This window comes from Nilaparvata lugens, chromosome 11, assembly GCF_014356525.2.
Source record: "Nilaparvata lugens isolate BPH chromosome 11, ASM1435652v1, whole genome shotgun sequence".
Classification (NCBI taxonomy): domain Eukaryota; kingdom Metazoa; phylum Arthropoda; class Insecta; order Hemiptera; family Delphacidae; genus Nilaparvata; species Nilaparvata lugens.
The window spans coordinates 34,970,069-34,994,288 of record NC_052514.1 but is presented as its reverse complement, the minus strand read 5'-3'; the positions used below and the strand labels follow the sequence as shown (position 1 = coordinate 34,994,288).

The 24,220-nt window shown below is 31.9% G+C and overlaps 2 protein-coding genes across 3 annotated transcripts in view; both read left to right on the top strand.

Moving 5' to 3' along the window:
* The window catches only part of LOC120353667, a 78,971-nt gene extending 56,685 nt beyond the window's left edge, over positions 1–22,286 (top strand). Inside the window, exons 4-5 of one of the 2 annotated variants that reach the window (XM_039438304.1) lie at positions 10,204–10,402; positions 21,976–22,286. In XM_039438304.1, the coding sequence (XP_039294238.1) occupies positions 10,204–10,402; positions 21,976–22,058 (282 nt within the window). In that variant the 3' untranslated portion in view covers positions 22,059–22,286. The remainder of the gene's footprint in view (positions 1–10,203; positions 10,403–21,975) is intronic. The other variant, XM_039438305.1, reaches the window with a different exon arrangement.
* Positions 12,276–13,269, top strand: LOC120353666. Its single transcript, XM_039438303.1, has 2 exons — positions 12,276–13,021; positions 13,097–13,269. The coding sequence occupies exon 1, from the start codon at positions 12,307–12,309 to the stop codon at positions 13,012–13,014; it is 708 nt and encodes a 235-aa protein (XP_039294237.1). The 5' UTR covers positions 12,276–12,306; the 3' UTR covers positions 13,015–13,021; positions 13,097–13,269.
* Positions 22,287–24,220: the final 1,934 nt, after the last annotated feature.

Genomic DNA, 24,220 nt, shown 5'->3' with positions numbered 1-24,220 from the left:
ACAATGTTAGGTTAGCAAAGTTTGAGGCATCCGCTTCTCTAAAACAGTAAGTGAATTCTCAGTGAAGCCTGTTCAAGAATATAAACTTACTGACGTGCTATTCTTGAATCTTAACAAGCCTCCCATTCGCATCATTCTAGCAATAACCCAAATTCAATGCGGAAAATTCTCGGGAAATTGTGTTACCAAGTCACCATTGATTGTGATGAACCTAATTTGGCGTTGAATTGTAGAGGATTTTATTCTCTTGGAAACAGTTCTGGATTTTTTCACTATGAAAGGTTTTTGAGTTATATGGAGAAAAAAACAGGTATTTTTAACACTGTAAGGTTAGCAGAGGGTATTTTTTTGTGAAGAATCATTTTCAGACTATTTGTACCAAATAACTAAAAAATCAGTACCACAATACATTCTGGCAGCATGTTTCCTCGCTCCCTTCTCATGTCTCAAGTGAATGAACAGAAAAATAAACTATGAATTCGCTAAGCTGTGACTCAATGAGTCTGAACGAAAAAGGAGATAAGTTGCTGATTCATAAATTCACGGCAAGCCCCATAGCAAACCAGTTACTTCGAACAGTGAAGGAGACAATGGAGATATGCAGGGATATGCAAGTACCCCGCATTGTATGCTCAATCCGTAAATGAGTTTTGTGTAAGTGTGTATTAGCGATCGTAGCACAACGTGGTGGCAATTTTGGAAACTGGAGTGTATCCCAATTAGGTGGAGTACTAACAAAATGGGGAGATTTTTTTTTATTACGTTTTTACATGGTTTTAAGCATGTAGAAGTGATTTTTACTAAAATTGAGCAGTGACACTACGGGGTCTCCCCTTAGTGTACACACCTCCCCTTAATGTGCTGTGTATACTTGATTGTCTCCCCGTATTATACCTTGTTCCAACACACACACACACACACACACACACACACACACACACACACACACACACACACACATACTGGAACAAGGTAACAAACGGGGAGGTGAGAAATGAACATACATTGCGGGGAGGCTGATTTACACACATTCACACACATGTTGGAGACTTAATTTTTGTTTTAGAAAGTATATTAATATGTGTTCAATACAGTTGTAACTTTTTTTTCTGTTAACTTGAAAAAAAATTACGCATTAAACCTACAAAAAGGGGAGAAATGTGTGTACACTTTCACTGAACAAACCGAGGAGAAATGTGTGTACACTTCCACTGCACAAAGCGGGGAGAAATGGTGTGTACACTTCAAACCCACATTCTGGGGAGGAATTGTGTGTTTAGTTTAACTTACAAAGCGGGGACAAAACCGGTTCTTAACACAAGTTCTGGCTGCAACACTTATTTCGATATTTACTATTCTATTTGATCATAGAATACAATATCGTATGGGTCTTCGAAAGCCAGTTACATGCACGTTGATTTTTGTACGATTGTTTTTTGCCATCCTTATGAATTCGAATAAGTGCAACTTGTCAAACATCATCTTTTGATCTAATAGAATTTTATAAGGACGGTAAAAAATCGATGTGTATGTAACTGGCTTTTACTAAACAGGCTTCACGAATTACAATACGATAATAGGATAGTTGATACAATACATGGTTTTAATTCAGATTCATTCATTGATTGAAATAAAAGGAGATTCCGGTGTCGATAGCATCGAAGTCGCCAGGCTGGTCTGGATCATTTATGAATTTCTCAGTATGCAGTATCCACTCAGCAGCTCTTATACAAACACAAACATTAGTTTCGTTTTACTTGGAATAGTAAGACATTATTTCATTATGTCCATTATTACAATAGATCAATTCAGATCCAGTTAGCTGTTAGAGTAATATAATGTAATTACATTCTATACTCACTGTTCAGATCAGCACAATGTTTATAGCCTACTGTATGCAGTGAGTATAGAATGTTACATTCTATACTCACTGACTGCATATTTATACTGTGTAATAGATTTTATTGATTGTTGCAAAGATTTTAAGTCAATGATTCAACAGGAAATCCATGGTAATATTCAACGATTTCAACCTAATGAATTAGATTGTTGTATGACAAAATTGAAATCCCGACAACGTAAATAATTCAGTGAAGTTAACTGTACAAGGTTACTTTTTCTCGTATTTTATTGAGTGATAATGGGAAATGATTTCTGATTCCATATTTGGATTCAACCTTTTGAAGTTTGAAACTTTCAAAGCTGGAATTTTTTTTTAAACTAGAACTTTTAGGGCCGGTTTCCGAGCTCAGGATTTAGCTAAGTCCCAGACTCTAAACAGCAATAGTCAGAAAATTGGCTTTCCAAAAGGTCAGCTTTTATAACAGAAGTCTTAGTTTTTATTTTCTCATTTCTATAATTGGAAACGTTTTTCCTTGACGGAATTAGACATTCCTGAATAATTCAAAATAGCTGAAACTTTACACTATTTTCTCTTTATTTTATTTTGTGTTCAATTTTCTAGTTTTTCGAGATTTAATTCAAACGTGACTATGACAATGACTGCGACTACGCCCCGTCTTGGAAAACCAAATTTCTGACTCCAGCTGTTTAAAGTCTTGGACTCAGCTAAATCCGAGCTCGGAAACCGGCCCCTAATGTTTTAAAATGTTCATGTTTGAACTTTTCAAGAGTGTTTAAAAGCTTCTAAAAACCTTTACTTGTGAGGCAGAAGTATTATTATCTTAGTAGGTACATTTTTACTAAACATAACTTTATGATAATGTAAAAGCTATATTAAAAACTGCTGTAACTCCCTTGTTTTTGGGTATTTTCGAAAATGGGACTTACGCTTTAAAAAATTTGGGGTCGCTGAATCCAAATCCGAATATTTTGAGAAAAGTAATGAGTCATACTCTGAGCAAACGCGTCTGAAATTTGAGATCCCCTTGTGAAAGCCTTCGAGCTGCGAAATATGAAATGATCTGAAATATGATCTTCAGGAGACGGTATTCTGCCGTGTGAAACTAGCCTAAGAAAAACACGACGGCCTTGTTCACTCCCCCCACCATGACTTCTCAGTAGCTTGACCCTAACATTTACATGATCCTAGAAAGTAGTCTACACCTATGTTCATAGAATACAATATCGTATGGGTCTTCGAAAGCCAGTTACATGCACGTTGATTTTTGTACGATTGTTTTTTGCCATCCTTATGAATTCGAATAAGTGCAACTTGTCAAACATCATCTGTTTGATCTAATAGAATTTTATAAGGACGGTAAAAAATCGATGTGTATGTAACTGGCTTTTACTAAACAGGCTTCACGAATTACAATACGATAATAGGATAGTTGATACAATACAGGTTTTAATTCAGATTCATTCATTGATAGAAATAAAAGGAGATTCCGGTGTCGATAGCATCGAAGTCGCCAGGCTGGTCTGGATCATTTATGAATTTCTCAGTATGCAGTATCCACTCAGCAGCTCTTATACAAACACAAACATTAGTTTCGTTTTACTTGGAATAGTAAGACATTATTTCATTATGTCCATTATTACAATAGATCATTCAGATCCAGTTAGCTGTTAGAGTAATATAATGTAATTACATTCTATACTCACTGTTCAGATCAGCACAATGTTTATAGCCTACTGTATGCAGTGAGTATAGAATGTTACATTCTATACTCACTGACTGCATATTTATACTGTGTAATAGATTTTATTGATTGTTGCAAAGATTTTAAGTCAATGATTCAACAGGAAATCCATGGTAATATTCAACGATTCCAACCTAATGAATTAGATTGTTGTATGACAAAATTGAAACCCCGACAACGTAAATAATTCAGTGAAGTTAACTGTACAAGGTTACTTTTTCTCGTATTTTATTGAGTGATAATGGGAGATGATTTCTGATTCCATATTTGGATTCAACCTTTTGAAGTTTGAAACTTTCAAGCTGGAATTTTTTTTTAAACTCTGACGATGGCATTGGAAAAAGTCAAAATAATCTCTTTGTAATTTTTTGACGCATTCTTGTAAAACTCAGCAGGAACTCTGTTATCACCTGGAGCCTTATTGTTGCGCATTGTCTTGAAGGCACTTTCCAATTCATTCATATCTATGTCTTTGTCAAGAGTTTGATCTTCAACATTCCTCGCCGCATAATATGTGACTACCCGCAAACTGATCCAAACACTCGTCTGAAGTGTTCAACCCAATCCTCAGCACTCACAGTTCCCGAAATCTTGAACTCTCTACACTTGAATTTCTTTATCAGAGCCCACAAATCACTGGAATCCTGACTCTTCTGAATTGTTCTTTTATATCGCTGTAATACGTTTGCCTTTTACTCTTACATAGCAGTTTGTATTCCTTTACTACCTTCATATAATTTTCTCTCACCTGCTCCGAATTTGATTTTCTAAACACATTCAATAGGCTGAACACTCGCTTTCTCATAACCGCACACTCTTGTCGAACCACTTTTCTTCCATCTTCTCTCTTTCTATCAGGTTGGGGCACATAATTTGCAGCTCTATATACAAGATATTTAATACTTCATAAGTCTCTTCACTACTCTCGGGAAGACCATTTATTTCTCTACAAGCATTGGTGAGTTTAGATATATATTCATTCTTCCTCGCTTCCTTCCATTCAACTTCGGTAAGAGTGGTAAAATTGTGCTCTCTCTTTCTAGAGTATCAACCGTGATTAGCGTAGCTTCAATTGGGAAATGATCAGATAAAAATTCTGGCACAATAGAAAATTTTCCAACTATTTGCGCTAATTCGACAGCCATGCAACATAGATCTATTACGGAAGCCCCTCTGCCTATAAAAGTAAAGTCTCCCCACCTATCTCCACTTATCCTTCTATTCATAATGATGAAATTAAAAACCTCACAGAACTCCAATATTTTCTTACCTTTCATATTAATCACCTCATCCTTTGACTCTTGCTTATTACTCAGTGCATTTCCCAATTCTATTACATCTGTTAATTCCGACATGTCCTGTCCATTTCCTATTCTACCGTTAAAATCTCCAATTAAAATCATATTATTTCTATTATGCTCTTGCACTATCATAAACTCCCATAATGTATTGAATTCTCTCTCCCATTCCATGTCTCCTCCACCACTCAGGTAAATTGGAACTATATAATATTCATCCCGTTGTCCTGCATTCATGTGAATAACTTTCCTCTCAAGCGCATCGATTACCTTACAAAAACTCTCTATTCTTTTACTAATTTCTATTAACTTTCCTCCCTTTGCTCTACCTCAGTTTGATTCTCCAACTGCGAATTCCCAGTATAAATTGTAATCTGGAAAACAGTTTTCAAAATACAATTGCTTTCCTCTTTCAACAAACGTCTCCAATAGTACAAAAACATCATAATTACAAATAAAATTATATACTTGAACAATCTTACCACTTAATCCAGCCACATTGTACGCTACTATACTCAACTGTCCCTTCTCACACGGACTGACGGCGTTATCTCAGCGGTTGCGGTCTTCGTCCTCGCCGCCTCGCTCCTCCTCATCACACATGCTCCCGCTCACGGCCCGCATCACACTCTCATCGAACATGCTCCCGATCTTCTGCAGCCCATCCTCTCCCTCCGAGACCAGTCCATTCTCCTCATCCAGCGTGAAAACCCGACTATTCATGATTAAACGATCCACTTCAACCGATACTCTCCTCTCACTCCCGGAACTTGTTCTTCAACTCGCCAAGCACCCGGAAAAGCTTTGATCGTCGTTTTCTTGTGTCGAAAGCAAAGTCTTTATGAATCACAAACTGTGTACCCTTCAGCTTCCTACTGTTTCTCGTGATGAAATGGATGTCCTGATCGTCCGGAAAATGCGCAATGATTGGCCCGTTATCTATTTTCTTGCCCAATGCATGTGCTCGATTAACCCAGGTACCTGCTCGTGCCCCCAAATGACTCACACAAAAGTCTTTGACAGTTCTCACGTAATCCACTGTTGCACATTCATATTTCAGCCCGCGAAAAATTATATTGTTCCTTCTCGATCTATTTTCAAAATTTTCCATCTTCCTGATTATGAGATTATTCTGAATTTTTTGAGCAACAATTTGATTTCTTAACTGTTAATTCTCGACAGAGAGTTATTCACTTTTTCAATTAGACCATTTAAATCCATCTTTGTAGCTAGCAGCGCGAGTTTTTCATCCATAGCCTTACTAAACCGCTTTTCAAAACGGTCAAATAGTGATTCAATAAAGTCTGAGTTCACATTACCGGAAGCTTTAACACTTGGGTCTGGAGCACGCTTTTTCTGTTCCATCTCTTCGAGCTCAGGCGAACTTTTAGCACGAGGACTCTTCTTAGCACTATCGTCCGGTGAAAAGTATTGTTAGATACTGTTCTTATTCATTCAGCTTCGAATATTTCGATTCACTTGAGAACAATTTCACAAATAAAAAACAAATTGATAATTCAATTTATTACGAAAGAACTTTTAGCTCTAGGTCTCTTTTTAGCACTACCGTCTGGTGCATACTGTTTTTATTAATTTAAACTTTGAATATTTCGATTCACTTGAAAACAATTTCACAAATAAATAACAAATTGATAATTCAATTCATTACGAAAGAACGTTTTAGGTTAAACATGCACTAAATGAACCGATTAAGCACGAACCGTCCGGAAACTTGAGATAAGAGAGCAAAACAATTCTGCGACCGCTCCGTTCAACAGCTCACTATCAACTCCTAATTTGAGAACATACGATTTGAAATCGAAAAGTTGTCAGTTGTAATTGGGTAATGATTTTAAAAAACCAATACTTTTATTTTCCATAACTGTACTCATAAAAAAATATGATAATATATTTTATATTCAAATGAAACGTTTAGTTTTTAGATAAAAAAATATTTTGAGCCCCAAAATCCATTGGAGAGTTACCGAATTGCTTGATCAAGAGATTCAATTGATTGATGATAAAGTTCAATTGCGCCGTGAACATAGAGAATTTGATCTTCATCAAGTTCAAATGTTTGGAGACAAAAGTCGTGTTGCCAATACATACATAGAAATGATTCTCATTAATCATTCGTGAACAGTACAGGGGAAATAATTGAGGAGTTGGGTGGAAAAACGACCTGAGTCAAAAAATCAAGTTTTGTGTAAATTGAGTTTGAAATATTTAGTACACATCTTCATTATTTCATCAGAATGCAATATTCTTGCAAGTATTTGAACTTTATTGATCTTTTTATACTATTTTCAATGCTATTATTCATAATTAGCCAGTAATCCAAGGCTAACTGATAATAATTGATATAAGGTGTGTTGTCTCAGGTCGTTTTTCCATAACCCTGGTTGTTACATGTTCAGAGGTTCAATAAAATGATGAAAAACCCGTATCAAGAGTAGTGATAATGATAATATATTGCTCATGATATTGGATAATTAATAAGTAGGTAATAAAGATCTAAAAAATGTCATTTAGAAGTGAACAATTGAAGATGATATTTTCTCTTGAACACGTTTCTTCCCATAATCAAGACTCTGGAATGTTACATGGTACTGTTCTGATTTTCGGGAAATTCATACACCCAATGCTTTCAGCATCGGATTCTTCTTCAGGAGCGTCTTCTTCATTATTTTCATCATCTAGAGGATAATTGGTTTCCTTGGATGTATTAATGATCTTCTCATACCATTCATTTGGTAGAGAGTTAGTTGGGAGGATATTTTTAAAATTCTTTCCGAAGAATGGACATTGATATGTCCAAAGCTCCGCCAATTTATGTAGATGCATTACAATATAATCTTGTATAGTTATTCCAAATTGCTTTTTCCATATCATATACAGTTCAATAATTATTTTCTTAGTCTATATTATGTAAATTCATCTATAATTTTGCTGTATTGTAAGCTATTGTATATGAGTGTATAAGCCAGTATATACTGTAATCTACATAAGTACAAGTAATCTACAAAGTACTCAATCAATCAATCAATCAATCAATCAGCTTCTTCTTTTGTAAGAAAACAAAATAAGGATTTCACTGGCTGCTGGCTCACAGCTTGTCAGCTGAATAATTTCAGGTTTGCCACACAAACAAAAAATTTTCACAACTCAATCATTTTTCAAGATACAACAACATTTTATGTACAATCTGTTCAGAATTCAATGGCGGATAGAATGAAGCGTGTTGCGGAAAAACGACACGAGTGGCCTCGGGTCGTTTTTTCTACCCAGCTCCTCAATTTCACAATTGAAAATAATAATTTCACACATACAAAGCCTATGGAATACTGTGTACGTAGTACAGTATCCTTCCTGCTCAAATCAAACCTGTACTGTAGGCTACAGAAGAGTCACGACATGTCAATTGGAAAATTTTCTCATTTTCAAATGTCTGCTCATGATATGATATCTTCTCATTTACATTTGACGATTTCTCAAATACAATTCACTACTCTCAATTACATGTGTGATGACTTCCTAAATACAATTGACTATTCTCATTTAGGCTACATCTGACATTCTCTCAATTACAAGTGACTATTCTCAAATACAATTGATACTTTCTCAAATTAACTTTTTACTTTCTCAAATAAAATTGGAAAAGGTGTTGTGACTACTTTTTTTTTTCTTGAGCAGGGTATGATTACTAAATCTATTCTCCGGAACAACGTCTTTTCACAAAAAGTGAGCATGCCGTACACAAGTAAAATATTCAATCCAAGGCTTACAAGAGAGTTTTTGCAAGGATTGACAGACACAGAAGAAAATGTCAATATGGAGAGAAACTAAGAGACAAATTTCATTTTATCATAGGCTATCCTGATCTTGAGATACAATGTTAGGTTAGCAAAGTTTGAGGCATCCGCTTCTCTAAAACAGTAAGTGAATTCTCAGTGAAGCCTGTTCAAGAATATAAACTTACTGACGTGCTATTCTTGAATCTTAACAAGCCTCTCATTCGCATCATTCTAGCAATAACCCAAATTCAATGCGGAAAATTCTCGGGAAATTGTGTTACCAAGTCACCATTGATTGTGATGAACCTTGGCGTTGAATTGTAGAGGATTTTATTCTCTTGGAAACAGTTCTGGATTTTTTCACTATGAAAGGTTTTTGAGTTATATGGAGAAAAAAACAGGTATTTTTAACACTGTAAGGTTAGCAAAGGGTATTTTTTTGTGAAGAATCATTTTCAGACTATTTGTACCGAAAAACTAAAAAATCAGTACCACAATACATTCTGGCAGCATGTTTCCTCGCTCCCTTCTCATGTCTCAAGTGAATGAACAGAAAAATAAACTATGAATTCGCTAAGCTGTGACTCAATGAGTCTGAACGAAAAAGGAGATAAGTTGCTGATTCATAAATTCACGGCAAGCCCCATAGCAAACCAGTTACTTCGAACAGTGAAGGAGACAATGGAGATATGCAGGGATATGCAAGTACCCCGCATTGTATGCTCAATCCGTAAATGAGTTTTGTGTAAGTGTGTATTAGCGATCGTAGCACAACGTGGTGGCAATTTTGGAAACTGGAGTGTATCCCAATTAGGTGGAGTACTAACAAAATGGGGAGATTTTTTTTTATTACGTTTTTACATGGTTTTAAGCATGTAGAAGTGATTTTTACTAAAATTGAGCAGTGACACTACGGGGTCTCCCCTTAGTGTACACACCTCCCCTTAATGTGCTGTGTATACTTGATTGTCTCCCCGTATTATACCTTGTTCCAACACACACACACACACACACACACACACACAAACACTCACACACACACACACACACACACACACACACACCACACACACACACACACACACACAACACACACACACACAACACACACACACACACACACACACATACACACACACAAAACACAAACACACACACACACACACACACACACACACACACACACACACACACACACATTCACACACATACAGATCTATACCCAAAAACCACTTTTTTGGACTCAGGGGACTTTGAAACGTATAGAAATTTAGAAATTGTTGTACCTCAATATTTTTTTTCGGAAAGCAATACTTTTCCTTACCTATGGTAATAGGGCAGGGAAAGTGAAAAAATTATAAGGCCAGAAAGATGAAAAATCAGAGCCGGAATGGGCTTTTATTGAAATGTGTCACAATAGTTCACTTATTTCACACAATCATTTGTTAATTCATTCATTTCATATAATATTATTCCAATGAATTCCCATCCATTCATTTTTTGCAGTCCAATGGAGATATCTACCGAGTAAGAGCAATATATCTTGGTAAGATTGCAGTGAGAAGAGTTACTTACCCTGATAATGGAGGAATAGAAGTGGAGAGAATGTTTCTTAAAAAAGATACTGAAAACCGTGATGTGTACTCAGCCCGAATTACATTCACATACTACATATCAACTGAAAAAAAAGAAGTTATGATATGCAGTGAGTAAACAATAATACTAATAGCTCTGTGAACAGTAGACCTCACTCATTATTCTCATTCACAAGTACCTGATGTCAACTGTTTTAATTGTTCACGTGAATCAGTTCACGTTTGAATTTGTATTCCATAATTAATTAATATTTATGTTAATTTAAACAAGGAATAGAATATATTCATATTCCAGAATTTATATAATATTCATCCAGTTTAATGATAATCTTTCCATCTAATGAGAATTAATTTTCTTCAATCAAAAATATTATAATTTTTTCAGCATTATTTAGTTCATTTGATTATTTCCAATCACATATTGAATTAGTTGTTTCGAATGTGAGGATATTGATACTGATGGATTGATGATGACTGCAGAACAAAATATTGAAACCAAAGACCTTAAATCTGTGACTAGACCAAATTTATTGACAAAATGTTAATAACTCAATCTTTATTGATTATATTAGATTGAACATAACTTATCATACACATGATGAACATGTGTGTTTGTCAACTTGTGTTCAATCTAATAGAATCTATAAGGATTAAGTTATTAACATTTTGTTAACATATTTACGAGATAAGAGATGCCTGCTGGGATGCGGTCACCAATGTTGACAATCCAAATGAAGCTGCAGAAAAGCTGAATGACATAATGATTCGGGCAATGGATGTTTCTATTCCTAAACGTACACCAAGGAAACTCAAATATCCTTCCTGGTTCTCTTTTAGGCTGATGAAACTCATGAAGAGAAAAAGTGCTGCTCACAGAGCCTACAAAAGAAGTGGCCATATTTCACATTATGAAAAATTCTCTGTCCTTAGAAGAGATGTTAAAATTCAGATGGGAATTGATAGAGAAAAAAAGATTAGGAAAGCAGAGTATGACCTTCAGAGTCAGCCTAAACGATTTTGGAAATATATCAAGGAGCATAGAACTGGATCTTGTGCAACATCTATTTCAATCAATGGATCAATTATTGTGGCTGACCCAGGCACCATTTGCAACGAGTTTAGAAAATACTTCGCTTCACTCTGTCAACGGTCATCTAATTCAGCATGCAATATCACTACTGACCAATTTGCCTCTCTGTCCTTTGGAATTCCGATTGTTGACGAGGCTGATGTTCTGTCTGCTATTGAGGGCTTGAAGGGTGGATCAGCTATTGGACCCAGTGGAATCCCTAATTTCGTGGTCAAGGGTGTTGGACATTTGTTATCTCCAGTTCTTGTCCATGTCTTCAATTTAAGCCTGGTTTCTGGAATTTTCCCTGAAGTTTGGAAGAAGGCAGCTGTGACACCTATACCTAAGAAGGGAAATTCCAATGATGTCTCGAATTTTAGGCCAATCTCAGTTTTGGATCCTTTTGCCAAAATTATGGAAATGATAGTTCATGGACACATTTATCGGAATGTTGAGGGACGCATAAGTACACATCAGCATGGTTTTGTATCAGGCCGTTCAACAGTGACCAATTTGGCAAATTTTCTTTCAAGTGCTGGCCCTTGTGTTGAACAACGTGGGCAGGTTGACGTGATCTATCTTGATATGGAAAAAGCATTTGATAAGATGCCACATGATCGTCTCATCAATAAACTGGCTGGTTTTGGATTTAACCATGCTCTCACAACATGGATTTCATCTCACCTAAACTGCAGGAAATTTCATGTAAGATACAACGGTTGCAGGTCTACTGAGTTTGAGTCCTTATCTGGTGTTCCCCAAGGCTCTAATCTTGGACCCCTGCTCTTCAATCTCTTCATAAATGATATAGTGGATGATCTAAAATGTGAAACCCTCCTGTATGCGGATGATCTGAAAGTCTCCTGGAATATAAACTCTAGTGAAGATCAACAACGTCTTCAGCAGGATATTGATCAGGTGGTCAAATGGTCAAGGGAAAATTCAATGTCCATGAATACTAAAAAGACATTGGCAATGACATTCACCAGGAAAACTGTCCCACTTATAGCTACATACAATATTGAAGGGGAAGATGTCAGAAGAGTAAATAGTGTTCAGGATCTGGGAGTTCAATTTGATACCAAGTTACTGTTCACTTCACATGTGGAGAATGTTGTGGCCAAGGCTAGAAAGAAGCTTGGTATCATGAGGTGGATTTTGAGGGATTTCCAAAATGCCAATACATTGATGTGTCTCTACACAGCACTTGTGAGAAGCCATATTGAATACGCCTCCGTGATCTGGAACCGGGATAGACTCTGCACATCTGTCATGCTGGAGGGGATACAGAGGAAATTCATTAAGTACTCGATGCGACGCTTCATTCCAGGATCCGAAGACTTATCGTACAGGGAGCTGTGCTTGGCCATAGACCTGGAAAACTTGGAATGGCAGAGGAAGAAGAACGATGCCATGTTTATACATTCTTGCCTTCATGGTCAAATTACCGTTGGTGAACGTGGGATCGACTTGATTGTACCAACTCGACATTTTAGACAGTTTCATGTGTTCAAACCCGTTATACGGAGCTACACATCGCCAGTAGAAAGAAGCATTGGAAGTGCAAATAAGCTTTCTGAAAGAATGGACTTTTTCGTGCCAGTGAAGGTTTTCAAAGCAAAGCTTAAGTCTCTTACAGAGTATATTTTTTAATGCTGGCAAAATTGCTATATTGATCATTTGCATGTCATAATTTCACGACACAAAGTTATTTGTTATTTTTAGCAACTCAAAGACATTTATATCAATGTACCTGAACTTTTTCTCTTTTCATTTTTGACTTGTGCAACTCACAAAGGCCTTGAGCTGTCATTCTGCACGTTAAAAACCTACTATTATTCTGTGTATTTAGATGTGTTCTAACTTGTCTATTTGTACAAATAAAGGTATTATTATAATTATTATTATTATTATTATATTTGTTAACTGATCTTGTTAACATTTTGTTAATAACTTTCAAAGTCAAAGTCAAAATCTTTATTGTTGAAAACATTTAACAATGTTATAACAATGTCAGAACAGTAGCTAAAAAATTACAGAAGAATAAGGTTAAAATTATACAAATGATACAAGAAACATGTAACAGTAGCAAACTTAAAGACACTCTAACTCTCTCTACTTATTGTAAAATAAGAATTTAAATAATCTTCAATAGAGTAAAAACACTTTTCAATCAGTATTCTCTTATAAAAGACTTAAAATGATTTTTATCCATAATTCTAACCTCAAATGGTAATTTATTAAACAGCTTAATAGTCATGTAACGCAAATTTTTCTGAGCAGTAGTCCAATAGTGAGAGTCAATCCTTATATTTAGCCTACTTCTTGTATTGTAATCGTGAGTCTCGGCATTCAGAGTATATTTGTGCACATGCTTCCTCATATATAACAAGCATGTAAATATATATAGAGAGGGAAGAGTCAACATTTTTAAGTTCAAGAAAAGGGGCTTACAAGTTGCCAGTGGTGGCGCATGACAAATTATTCTTATTGCTTTCTTCTGAAGCTTGAAGAGTGTCGGTGACATAGAGCTATTTCCCCACAATTGAATACCGTATGCCAAATGACTATGAATATGAGCATAATATACATTTATCATCACCTCATGTCTTACAATATTTCTTAACCTACGTAACATGAAAAATTGATGTAAACCCAGCTCAAAGATGCATACCTCTTTCATGTCTTTGATTGAAAATATATACCTTATACAGAATTAATACAGTAATAGACTGGTTTCTCCACACATATGTATGATCACTTGTCAGCTGATTTATGATGAATAATTCTATAGTCTGATTCTCACTCTAATATAGGCGTATGAAGGAGGCTCCTTTTTCCTTCTATATTATCCTTGAAATGCAAAATTTCCAAAAATCTTGTATATACATCGAAACGCAATTTAAAAAGGAACATACCTTCCAAATTTAATGAAAATCTATTACCGCGTTTCGCCATAAATGTGCAACATATAACATATAAATATATAAACATATAAACATATAACCATATAACCATATAAACATATAAACATATAAACATATAAACATATAAACATTAAACATATAAACATATAACATATAAACATATAAACATATAAAATATAAACATATAAACATATAAATATATAAACATATAAACATAAAACATATAAACATATAAACATATAAACATATAAACATTAAACATATAACATATAAACATATAAACATATAACATATAAACATAAAACATATAAACATATAACATATAAACATATAACATATAAACATATAAACATATAAACATATAAACATATAAACATATAAACATATAACCATATAACATATAAACATAAAACATATAACCATATAACCATATAAACATATAAATATATAAACATATAAAATATAAACATATAAACATATAACATATGAACATATAAACATATAAACATATAAACATATAAACATATAAACATATAAACATAGAAACATATAAACATATAAACATATAAACATATAAACATATAAACATATAAACATATAAACATATAAACATATAAAATATAAACATATAAACATATAAACATATAACCATATAACCATATAAACATATAAACATATAAGCATATGAACATATAAACATATGAACATATAACATATAACATATAAACATATCAACATATGAACATATAAACATATAAACAATGAACATATAAACATATAAACATATAAACATATAAACATATAAACATATAAACATATAAACATATAAACATATAAACATATGAACATATGAACAAATAAGCTTTCTGAAAGAATGGACTTTTTCGTGCCAGTGAAGGTTTTCAAAGCAAAGCTTAGTCTCTTACAGAGTATATTTTTAATGCTGGCAAAATTGCTATATTGATCATTTGCATGTCATAATTTCACGACACAAAGTTATTTGTTATTTTTAGCAACTCAAAGACATTTATAATGTACCTGAACTTTTTCTCTTTTCATTTTTGACTTGTGCAACTCACAAAGGCCTTGAGCTGTCATTCTGCACGTTATAACCTACTATTATTCTGTGTATTTAGATGTGTTCTAACTTGTCTATTTGTACAAATGAAGGTATTATTATAATTATTATTATTATTATTATATTTGTTAACTGATCTTGTTAACATTTTGTTAATAACTTTCAAAGTCAAAGTCAAAATCTTTATTGTTGAAAACATTTAACAATGTTATAACAATGTCAGAACAGTAGCTAAAAAATTACAGAAGAATAAGGTTAAAATTATACAAATGATACAAGAAACATGTAACAGTAGCAAACTTAAAGACACTCTAACTCTCTCTACTTATTGTAAAATAAGAATTTAAATAATCTTCAATAGAGTAAAAACACTTTTCAATCAGTATTCTCTTTATAAAAGACTTAAAATGATTTTTATCCATAATTCTAACCTCAAATGGTAATTTATTAAACAGCTTAATAGTCATGTAACGCAAATTTTTCTGAGCAGTAGTCCAATAGTGAGAGTCAATCCTTATATTTAGCCTACTTCTTGTATTGTAATCGTGAGTCTCGGCATTCAGAGTATATTTGTGCACATGCTTCCTCATATATAACAAGCATGTAAATATATATAGAGAGGGAAGAGTCAACATTTTTAAGTTCAAGAAAAGGGGCTTACAAGTTGCCAGTGGTGGCGCATGACAAATTATTCTTATTGCTTTCTTCTGAAGCTTGAAGAGTGTCGGTGACATAGAGCTATTTCCCCACAATTGAATACCGTATGCCAAATGACTATGAATATGAGCATAATATACATTTATCATCACCTCATGTCTTACAATATTTCTTAACCTACGTAACATGAAAAATTGATGTAAACCCAGCTCAAAGATGCATACCTCTTTCATGTCTTTGATTGAAAATATATACCTTATACAGAATTAATACAGTAATAGACTGGTTTCTCCACACATATGTATGATCACTTGTCAGCTGATTTATGATGAATAATTCTATAGTCTGATTCTCACTCTAATATAGGCGTATGAAGGAGGCTCCTTTTTCCTTCTATATTATCCTTGAAATGCAAAATTTCCAAAAATCTTGTATATACATCGAAACGCAATTTAAAAAGGAACATACCTTCCAAATTTAATGAAAATCTATTACCGCGTTTCGCCATAAATGTGCAACATATAAACATATAAATATATAAACATATAAACATATAACCATATAACCATATAAACATATAAACATATAAACATATAAACATATAAACATATAAACATATGAACATATAAACATATAAACATATAACATATAAACATTTAAACATTTAAACATTTAAACATTTAAACATTTGAACATTTAAACATTTAAACATTTAAACATTGAACATTTAAACATTTAACATTTAAACATTTAAACATTCAAACATTTTAACATTTAAACATTTAAACATTTAAACATTTAAACATTTGAACATTAAACATTTAAAACATTTAAACATTAAACATTTAAACATTTAACATTAAACATTTAAACATTTAAACATTTAAACATTGAACATTTAAACATTTAAACATTTAACATTTAAAATTTAAACATTTAAAATTTAAACATTTAAACATTTAAACATTTAACATTCAAACATTTAAACATTTAAACATTTAACATTAAACATTTAAAACATTTAAACATTTAACATTTAAACATTTAAAACATTTAAACATTTAAACATTTAAACATTTAAACATTTAACATTTAAACATTTAAAACATTTAAACATTTAAACATTAAACATTCAAACATTAAACATTTAACATTCAAACATTTAAACATTTAAACATTAAACATTTAAACATTTAAACATTTAAACATTTAAACATTTAAACATTTAAACATTAAACATTTAAACATTTAACATTTAAAATTTAAACATTTAAACATTAAACATTTAACATTTAAACATTAACATTTAAACATTTAAAATTTAAACATTTAAAATTTAAACATTTAAAATTTAAACATTTAAACATTTAAACATTTAACATTTAAACATTTAACATTTAAACATTTAAACATTTAAACATTAAACATTTAAACATTTAAACATTTAAACATTTAAACATTTAAACATTAAACATTTAAACATTTAAACATTTAAACATTTAAACATTTAAACATTTAAACATTTAAACATTTAAACATTAAACATTTAAAATTTAAACATTTAAACATTTAAACATTTACATTTAAACATTTACATTTAAACATTTAAACATTCAAACATTTAAACATTTAAACATTTAAACATTTAAACATTAACATTTAAACATTTAAACATTAAACATTCAAACATTTAAACATTTAAACATTTAAACATTTAAAATTTAAACATTTAAACATTTAAACATTTAACATTAAACATTTAAACATTAAACATTTAAACATTAAACATTTAAACATTTAAACATTTAAACATTAAACATTTAAACATTTAAACATTTAAACATTTAAACATTTAAACATTAAACATTTAAACATTTAAACATTTAAACATTTAAACATTTAACATTTAAACATTCAACATTTAAACATTTAAACATTTAAACATTAACATTTAAACATTTAAACATTTAAACATTTAAACATTTAAACATTCTAACATTTAAACATTTAAACATTTAAACATTTAAACATTTAAACATTCAAACATTTAAACATTTAAACATTTAAACATTTAAACATTTAAACATTTAAACATTTAAACATTTAAACATTTAAACATTTAAACATTTAAACATTTAACATTTAAACATTTAAACATTTAACATTTAAACATTTAAACATTTAAACATTTAAACATTTAAACATTTAAACATTCAAACATTTAAACATTTAAACATTTAAACATTTAAACATTTAAACATTTAAACATTTAACATTTAAACATTTAAACATTTAAACATTTAAACATTTAAACATTTAAACATTTAAACATTAAACATTTAAACATTTAAACATTTAAACATTTAAACATTCAACATTTAAACATTTAAACATTTAAACATTTAAACATTTAAACATTTAAACATTTAAACATTAAACATTTAAACATTTAAACATTTAAACATTTAAACATTTAAACTTTAAACATTTCAACATTTAAACATTTAAACATTTAAACATTCAAACATTCAAACATTTAAACATTTAAACATTTAAACATTTAAACTTTAAACATTTAAACATTTAAACATTTAAACATTTAAACATTCAAACATTTAAACATTAAACATTTAAACATTTAACATTTAAACATTTAAACATTTAAACATTTAAACATTTAAACATTTAAACATTTAACATTTAAACATTTAAACATTTAAACATTTGAACATTTAAACATTTAAACATTTAAACATTTAACATTTAAACATTTAAACATTTAAACATTTAAACATTTAAACATTTAAACATTTAAACATTCAAACATTAAACATTTAAACATTAAACATTTAAACATTTAAACATTTAAACATTTGAACATTTAAACATCCAAACATTTAAACATTTAAACATTTAAACATTTAAACATTTAAACATTTAAACATCAAAACATTTAAACATTTAAACATTTAAACATTCAAACATTTAAACATTTAAACATTCAAACATTTAGACATTTAAACATTCAAACATTTAAACATTTAAACATTTAAACATTTAAACATTTAAACATTTAAACATTTAAACATTCAAACATTTAAACATTTAAACATTTAAACATTTAAACATTTAAACATTTAAACATTTAAACATTTAAACATTTTAACATTTGAACATTAAGAGAAATGCAAATTCATCGACTTGAATCTCAGACATCACTTCGTTCAGTCAATAATCTAGATCCATTTTTCTACTCTGAGGCCCGGTTGCATTGAAGCCTGCTAAATTTTAAGCATGAGTCAATTCCATGGAATCAATCGGAGAAGGTTTTTCTGAGCTGAAGGCTTCTCTGATTGGCTCTCGTGACATTTTATCAGGATTTAGGGCCGGTTTCCGAGTTCGGGATTTTGCTGAGCTCTAGACTTTGAACAGCTGGAGTCAGAAGATTGGCTTTCTAAAACAGAGCGTAGTCGCAGTTTTTGTTTTCTCATTTCTATAATTGGAAACATTTTCACTTTACAAAATAAAACATACTTGAATAATTCAAAATAGCTAAAACTTTACACTATTTTCTCTTTATTTATTTCATATTCATATTTTATTTTCTCATTATTTTATTTTGTGTGAAACTAGATTTTATGTTTTTTCGAAATTTAATTCAAACATGACTATGACAATTACTATGAATACGTGTTTTGTTATTCCCGTTTTGGGAAGCAAATTTTCTGACTCCAGCTGTTTGAAGTCTAGAACATAGCCTAGTTCCGAGCTCCGAGACAAGCCCTAAAAGTCAATAAACTTGTGCAACCTAATGTGAGACTTATGTTTCAAAGTGAGAGAAATGCTAGGAGAGCTTTGTCACTTTCCTTCATCTATACCAAATCAGAGGATAAACTAATATTCCTAACGTTGCCATTAGCAACCACATGCTAATTAATTGATAAAACTGTTGGTTCTGTTGGGAGAATTGATAGGACCAATGTTGTACATAGTTTAACTAATCAAATGACACATAGTGAAAGTTTTTCGATGAATGGTTACAGAGATAATCGATTTTTCGTGATTACCTACATTTTTTAACTTTGAGGTTTTTTTTTTGGGGGGGGGAAGTTCCTTGGGGATTCCTCCAGAGGGATTCCTTGGGACTTTTGAGAAAATGACCCTCTCTTTCTATCAATGGCGAGATACTCAGATTCTATCTACTTTTTGGACCGAAAAAATCTTTATCGACTATATACTGTATACTATATACTATTTACTTTATACTGTTATGGATTTTCACTCTACAAACATCCAATCAACGAGAATCCATAATAAATATAAGATCAGATATACCGGCATGACTTTGATAACAGCTCCACAGAGGCAACGTTAGTAGACTAACTTTGATACAGAGTATCCCATGAAAGGTGTAACAGCCAAAGACTAGGCTACACATTCCACATGAAATTTGCAACAAAAAATCTGGTGTGGCGCACTCACACAACTCTCCTTGCCGTTATGGAAATTGATCACCTGACGCTAGTGTCCACGCGCATCTCAAGTCTACTATTCAATGATCTGAGCCAGCTGGTGACAGGACAATAACGCTGGAGACACCGAAGTCTGCTATCTCTTCATAGTGAATGATTCAATTGAATCAACAGTTTGCAACTGAATAATCACATTTTCTCGAATTTTGACTTTATTTTCAATTTAAGGTAAAAATGTTACTGAACATTGATTGTAGAGATTTTCATGCTCAATCTTTTCCACTTGAAATTTTTTGTTAAAATTTTATCTGAAGCCTGATAATTGGAAATCTAAAATCAAACTTTGTATAGATGGGGTGGAGCTCCTGACATTTTTACAGATATGGGACTTGTGACAGATTATAGAGCTCATCAAAAACTATTCTAGTAATAAATTTGATCGAAGTCGTCGGAGCCGATTTCGAGAAAATCGCGAAAACCCTGTCTCTGACAACATTTTCGCCATTTTGACCGCCATCTTGAATTGCATTTGATCGGAATTGTTTGTGTCGGATCCTTATATTGTAAGGACCTTGGGTTTCAAATTCTAAGTTTCAAAAACCACTTTTTTTGTACAAAGGGGACCTTGAAACGTAAAGAAATTTAGAAATTTAGGTACCTTAATTTTTTCGGAAAGCAATACTTTCCTTACCTATGGTAATAGGGCAAGGGAAGTGGAAATTAATGTACTAGTAGAATTTTCTTATATCGTTAGTTTCTAAATATATTGAGTTTTCGATATTTTCGAAAAACGTCAATAACTAGAGAACAATCAGTCAAAATTTAATTCTAGTTTATGAATGGAAAGAGGATGAAATCCCCAATAAGAATCACATACTTCTTTGTTCAACGTTTTTGAACTTCTTATGAGCGTTCAAACTGTTAAGAATTTGGATTTGAACTCTTCAAAATGTACTTTTTTCAACTTTGAACAAGTCAAATGAATCTCATTGAGATTTTCTTCCTTTCTCCAACCATCTCCTTAAGTTTAGATTGTCACATATAGTTTTCTAGTTATAGATGTTTTTTTTCAAAAATATCAAGAACTTGATATATCTCAAAAACTAAAGTCCATATAAAAACAGTCTAATGAACATGTTTTGTTCCAAATTCCATGTGTAATCAACGGTCTCCGGCTGCTACTCCTTTCACTCTGTATACTGCAGAAGGTGGTAAAAAATAAAAGTGACAATTATTGTTTCCTATCATTCTAACTTTGTAACATGCTATAGACGATATTTCATGATGAGAGTTCATTTATTTATGTGATTATTTATTCATTCATTTATTTATTTATTGAGGAGACATTATCATCAAATAATATTATCATGGTTAACAGTTATGCAGTTTCTGTTGGATGAAAAGTGTTGAGTCTTACAGCACTCAATTGATTTTTTCAAATTTCAAAATTTTGAGTAACATTCATATCTATAATTTTCAGGTGGTGCTACAGTGACTGTCAAAGAGGGTTTGTTGGGCGAAATAAAAAATGGTTTGAATTGTTTGAATTGTTTTAAGCCATAAAAGTGATTTGGGGCTCATTCGTGATTACATAATTCAACTTATGAGTTTTGAACTTTCAAGTTATTAATATACAATAGAATACAGTATCTATTTTAAACACTAATTATTATTAATTTCAGAAAAATTCTGAGTGAAATTGAAACATAATACAATTTACAAATGATAGATGATTGGAAATTAAATTTGTGAGATGTGATTGATATTAAAATTGATTGATGAAAAAGAAATTGTGTACATTATTGTGCCAGGTAACTGTAATATAAATCATGCAATCCCTCTTCATAATTGTAGTTTTTTAGAAGCGACATAGAGTGTATGAGACCTATAATAATAAATAAGCTTATTGGGAGACAGATTGACGGCTATGGGTGTGGGAGACCCATTGAGATGTGCGGTGTGGAGTTGGAATTTGGGAAAAATTTGGATTTTATGGTGTATATAAACCTCCTAGTGAAGATATTAACTTGTTTTTTGATAAATTCTCTCTATTGACTGGACGGATAACTCAAAACTGTGAGAGTGGAAAGTATAATTATCTTAGCAGGTAATTTAAACATTAAATAGCTTCGCTCTGGAGTACATAATCTTTGAAAATTTATTACGAAAAAGGAGATAATAATATATTCATAGTTTATACAGAAAGGTTCTATCTAAACAAAGTGGATTGAGATTGAGATTCCCAGCGGAATGCAAAAATCTCTCTCACAAAGGCCCGGTCGCACAAAAGCCGGTTAGATTTCAATCTTGATTGATTTCACGTGAACCAAATCAGAGAAGACCATTTTGAGAATACGGCTTCTCTGATTGGTTCTCCTGGAGTTATTCAGTATTAAAATTTAACCGGCTTTGGTGCAACCGGCTCAAGTACCTGACTTAATGAATGCAGTAGTTCACAGCTGAGTCATAATTTTGTCACAGTCCCACACACATGCTTACTCACTTCCATCGACAGACGATGAAATTATCAGCTGTTTTTCCAAGGATGAATAATTATCATCATTTTTTGTCCTTCAGTGAGTTTTTCCAAGGGATGAGACCTAGTGCAATCAAATTTTTATATCGTGAAACTACTATGTTCCGAATTTCTGAAAATTGTTAGAGCCGTTTTCGAGATCCGTTGGACATACATGAATATATAAATAGATTCATACAGAAATTGCTCACCTAATATAATAGGATGTTTTGAAAAATACAACTGAATTCTGGAATTTTGTTCTGGTTTTGAATCCATTTGGTTTACACTATACAATCTCTGAGTCAACAAAAGTCAGGCCTGAGTACTAGACTGAAATAGATAATGACTAAAATAGAGGATTATAGTGTTGTAAGTCATCGGGTCTACATACATTTCTGTCAAATCATTCTGCACAAGTTTTCCCCACCTCTTTCGTTCTTAATAGACAGGCAGTTAATGGGATGGAGAATCAGTTAGGTTTTCCTGTTTTCAATTTATCCATTTCAAATTTAGAGCCGGCTTCCGAGCTCGGGATTTACCTAAGCTCTAGACTTCAAACAGCTGGAGTCAGAAAATTGCCTTTCTCTGCGTAGTCGCAGTTTTCATGATAATCTCTATTTTCTCATTTCTATAATATTCGAAACGTTCTCCCTTGACAAAATGAATCATTCCTGAATAATTAAAAATTGCTGAAACTTTACACTATTTCCTCTCTATTTTATTTTGTGTTCAATTTTGAAGTTTTCGAAATTTAATTTGAACGTGGACTGCGAATACACCCCGTTTCGGAAAGCCAATCTTCTGACTCCAGCTGTTTGAAGTCTAGAATTTGTCTAAATCCCGAGCTCGGACATCAGCCCTAAAAAGCTGCTCTCCGTGGAGAGTCCTGGTATTCTTTTCATAATACAACTAATGCTGCTAAACAAATTGAATGCTCTCACAGCTCTCTTCTGAATCACCTCCGTATTCAGTGTCCACCCATGAAAATCAAGGGGAAAAAGATGTTATGAATGTTAAAAGGAAAATAAGGGAGATGTTCGAGAGGCTCACTCCTAATATTTAGTGGCAACGATGTTTTCTAGAATTAATAAAAACAATATAATAACTTGAAGTACCCTCTTAATTTAAAACATTTTGAAACTTTTAATCATTTTAACAGCTAGTTTCGGTCTACTTTAGCCATTTCCAAGTTTATATGAAAAGGGTA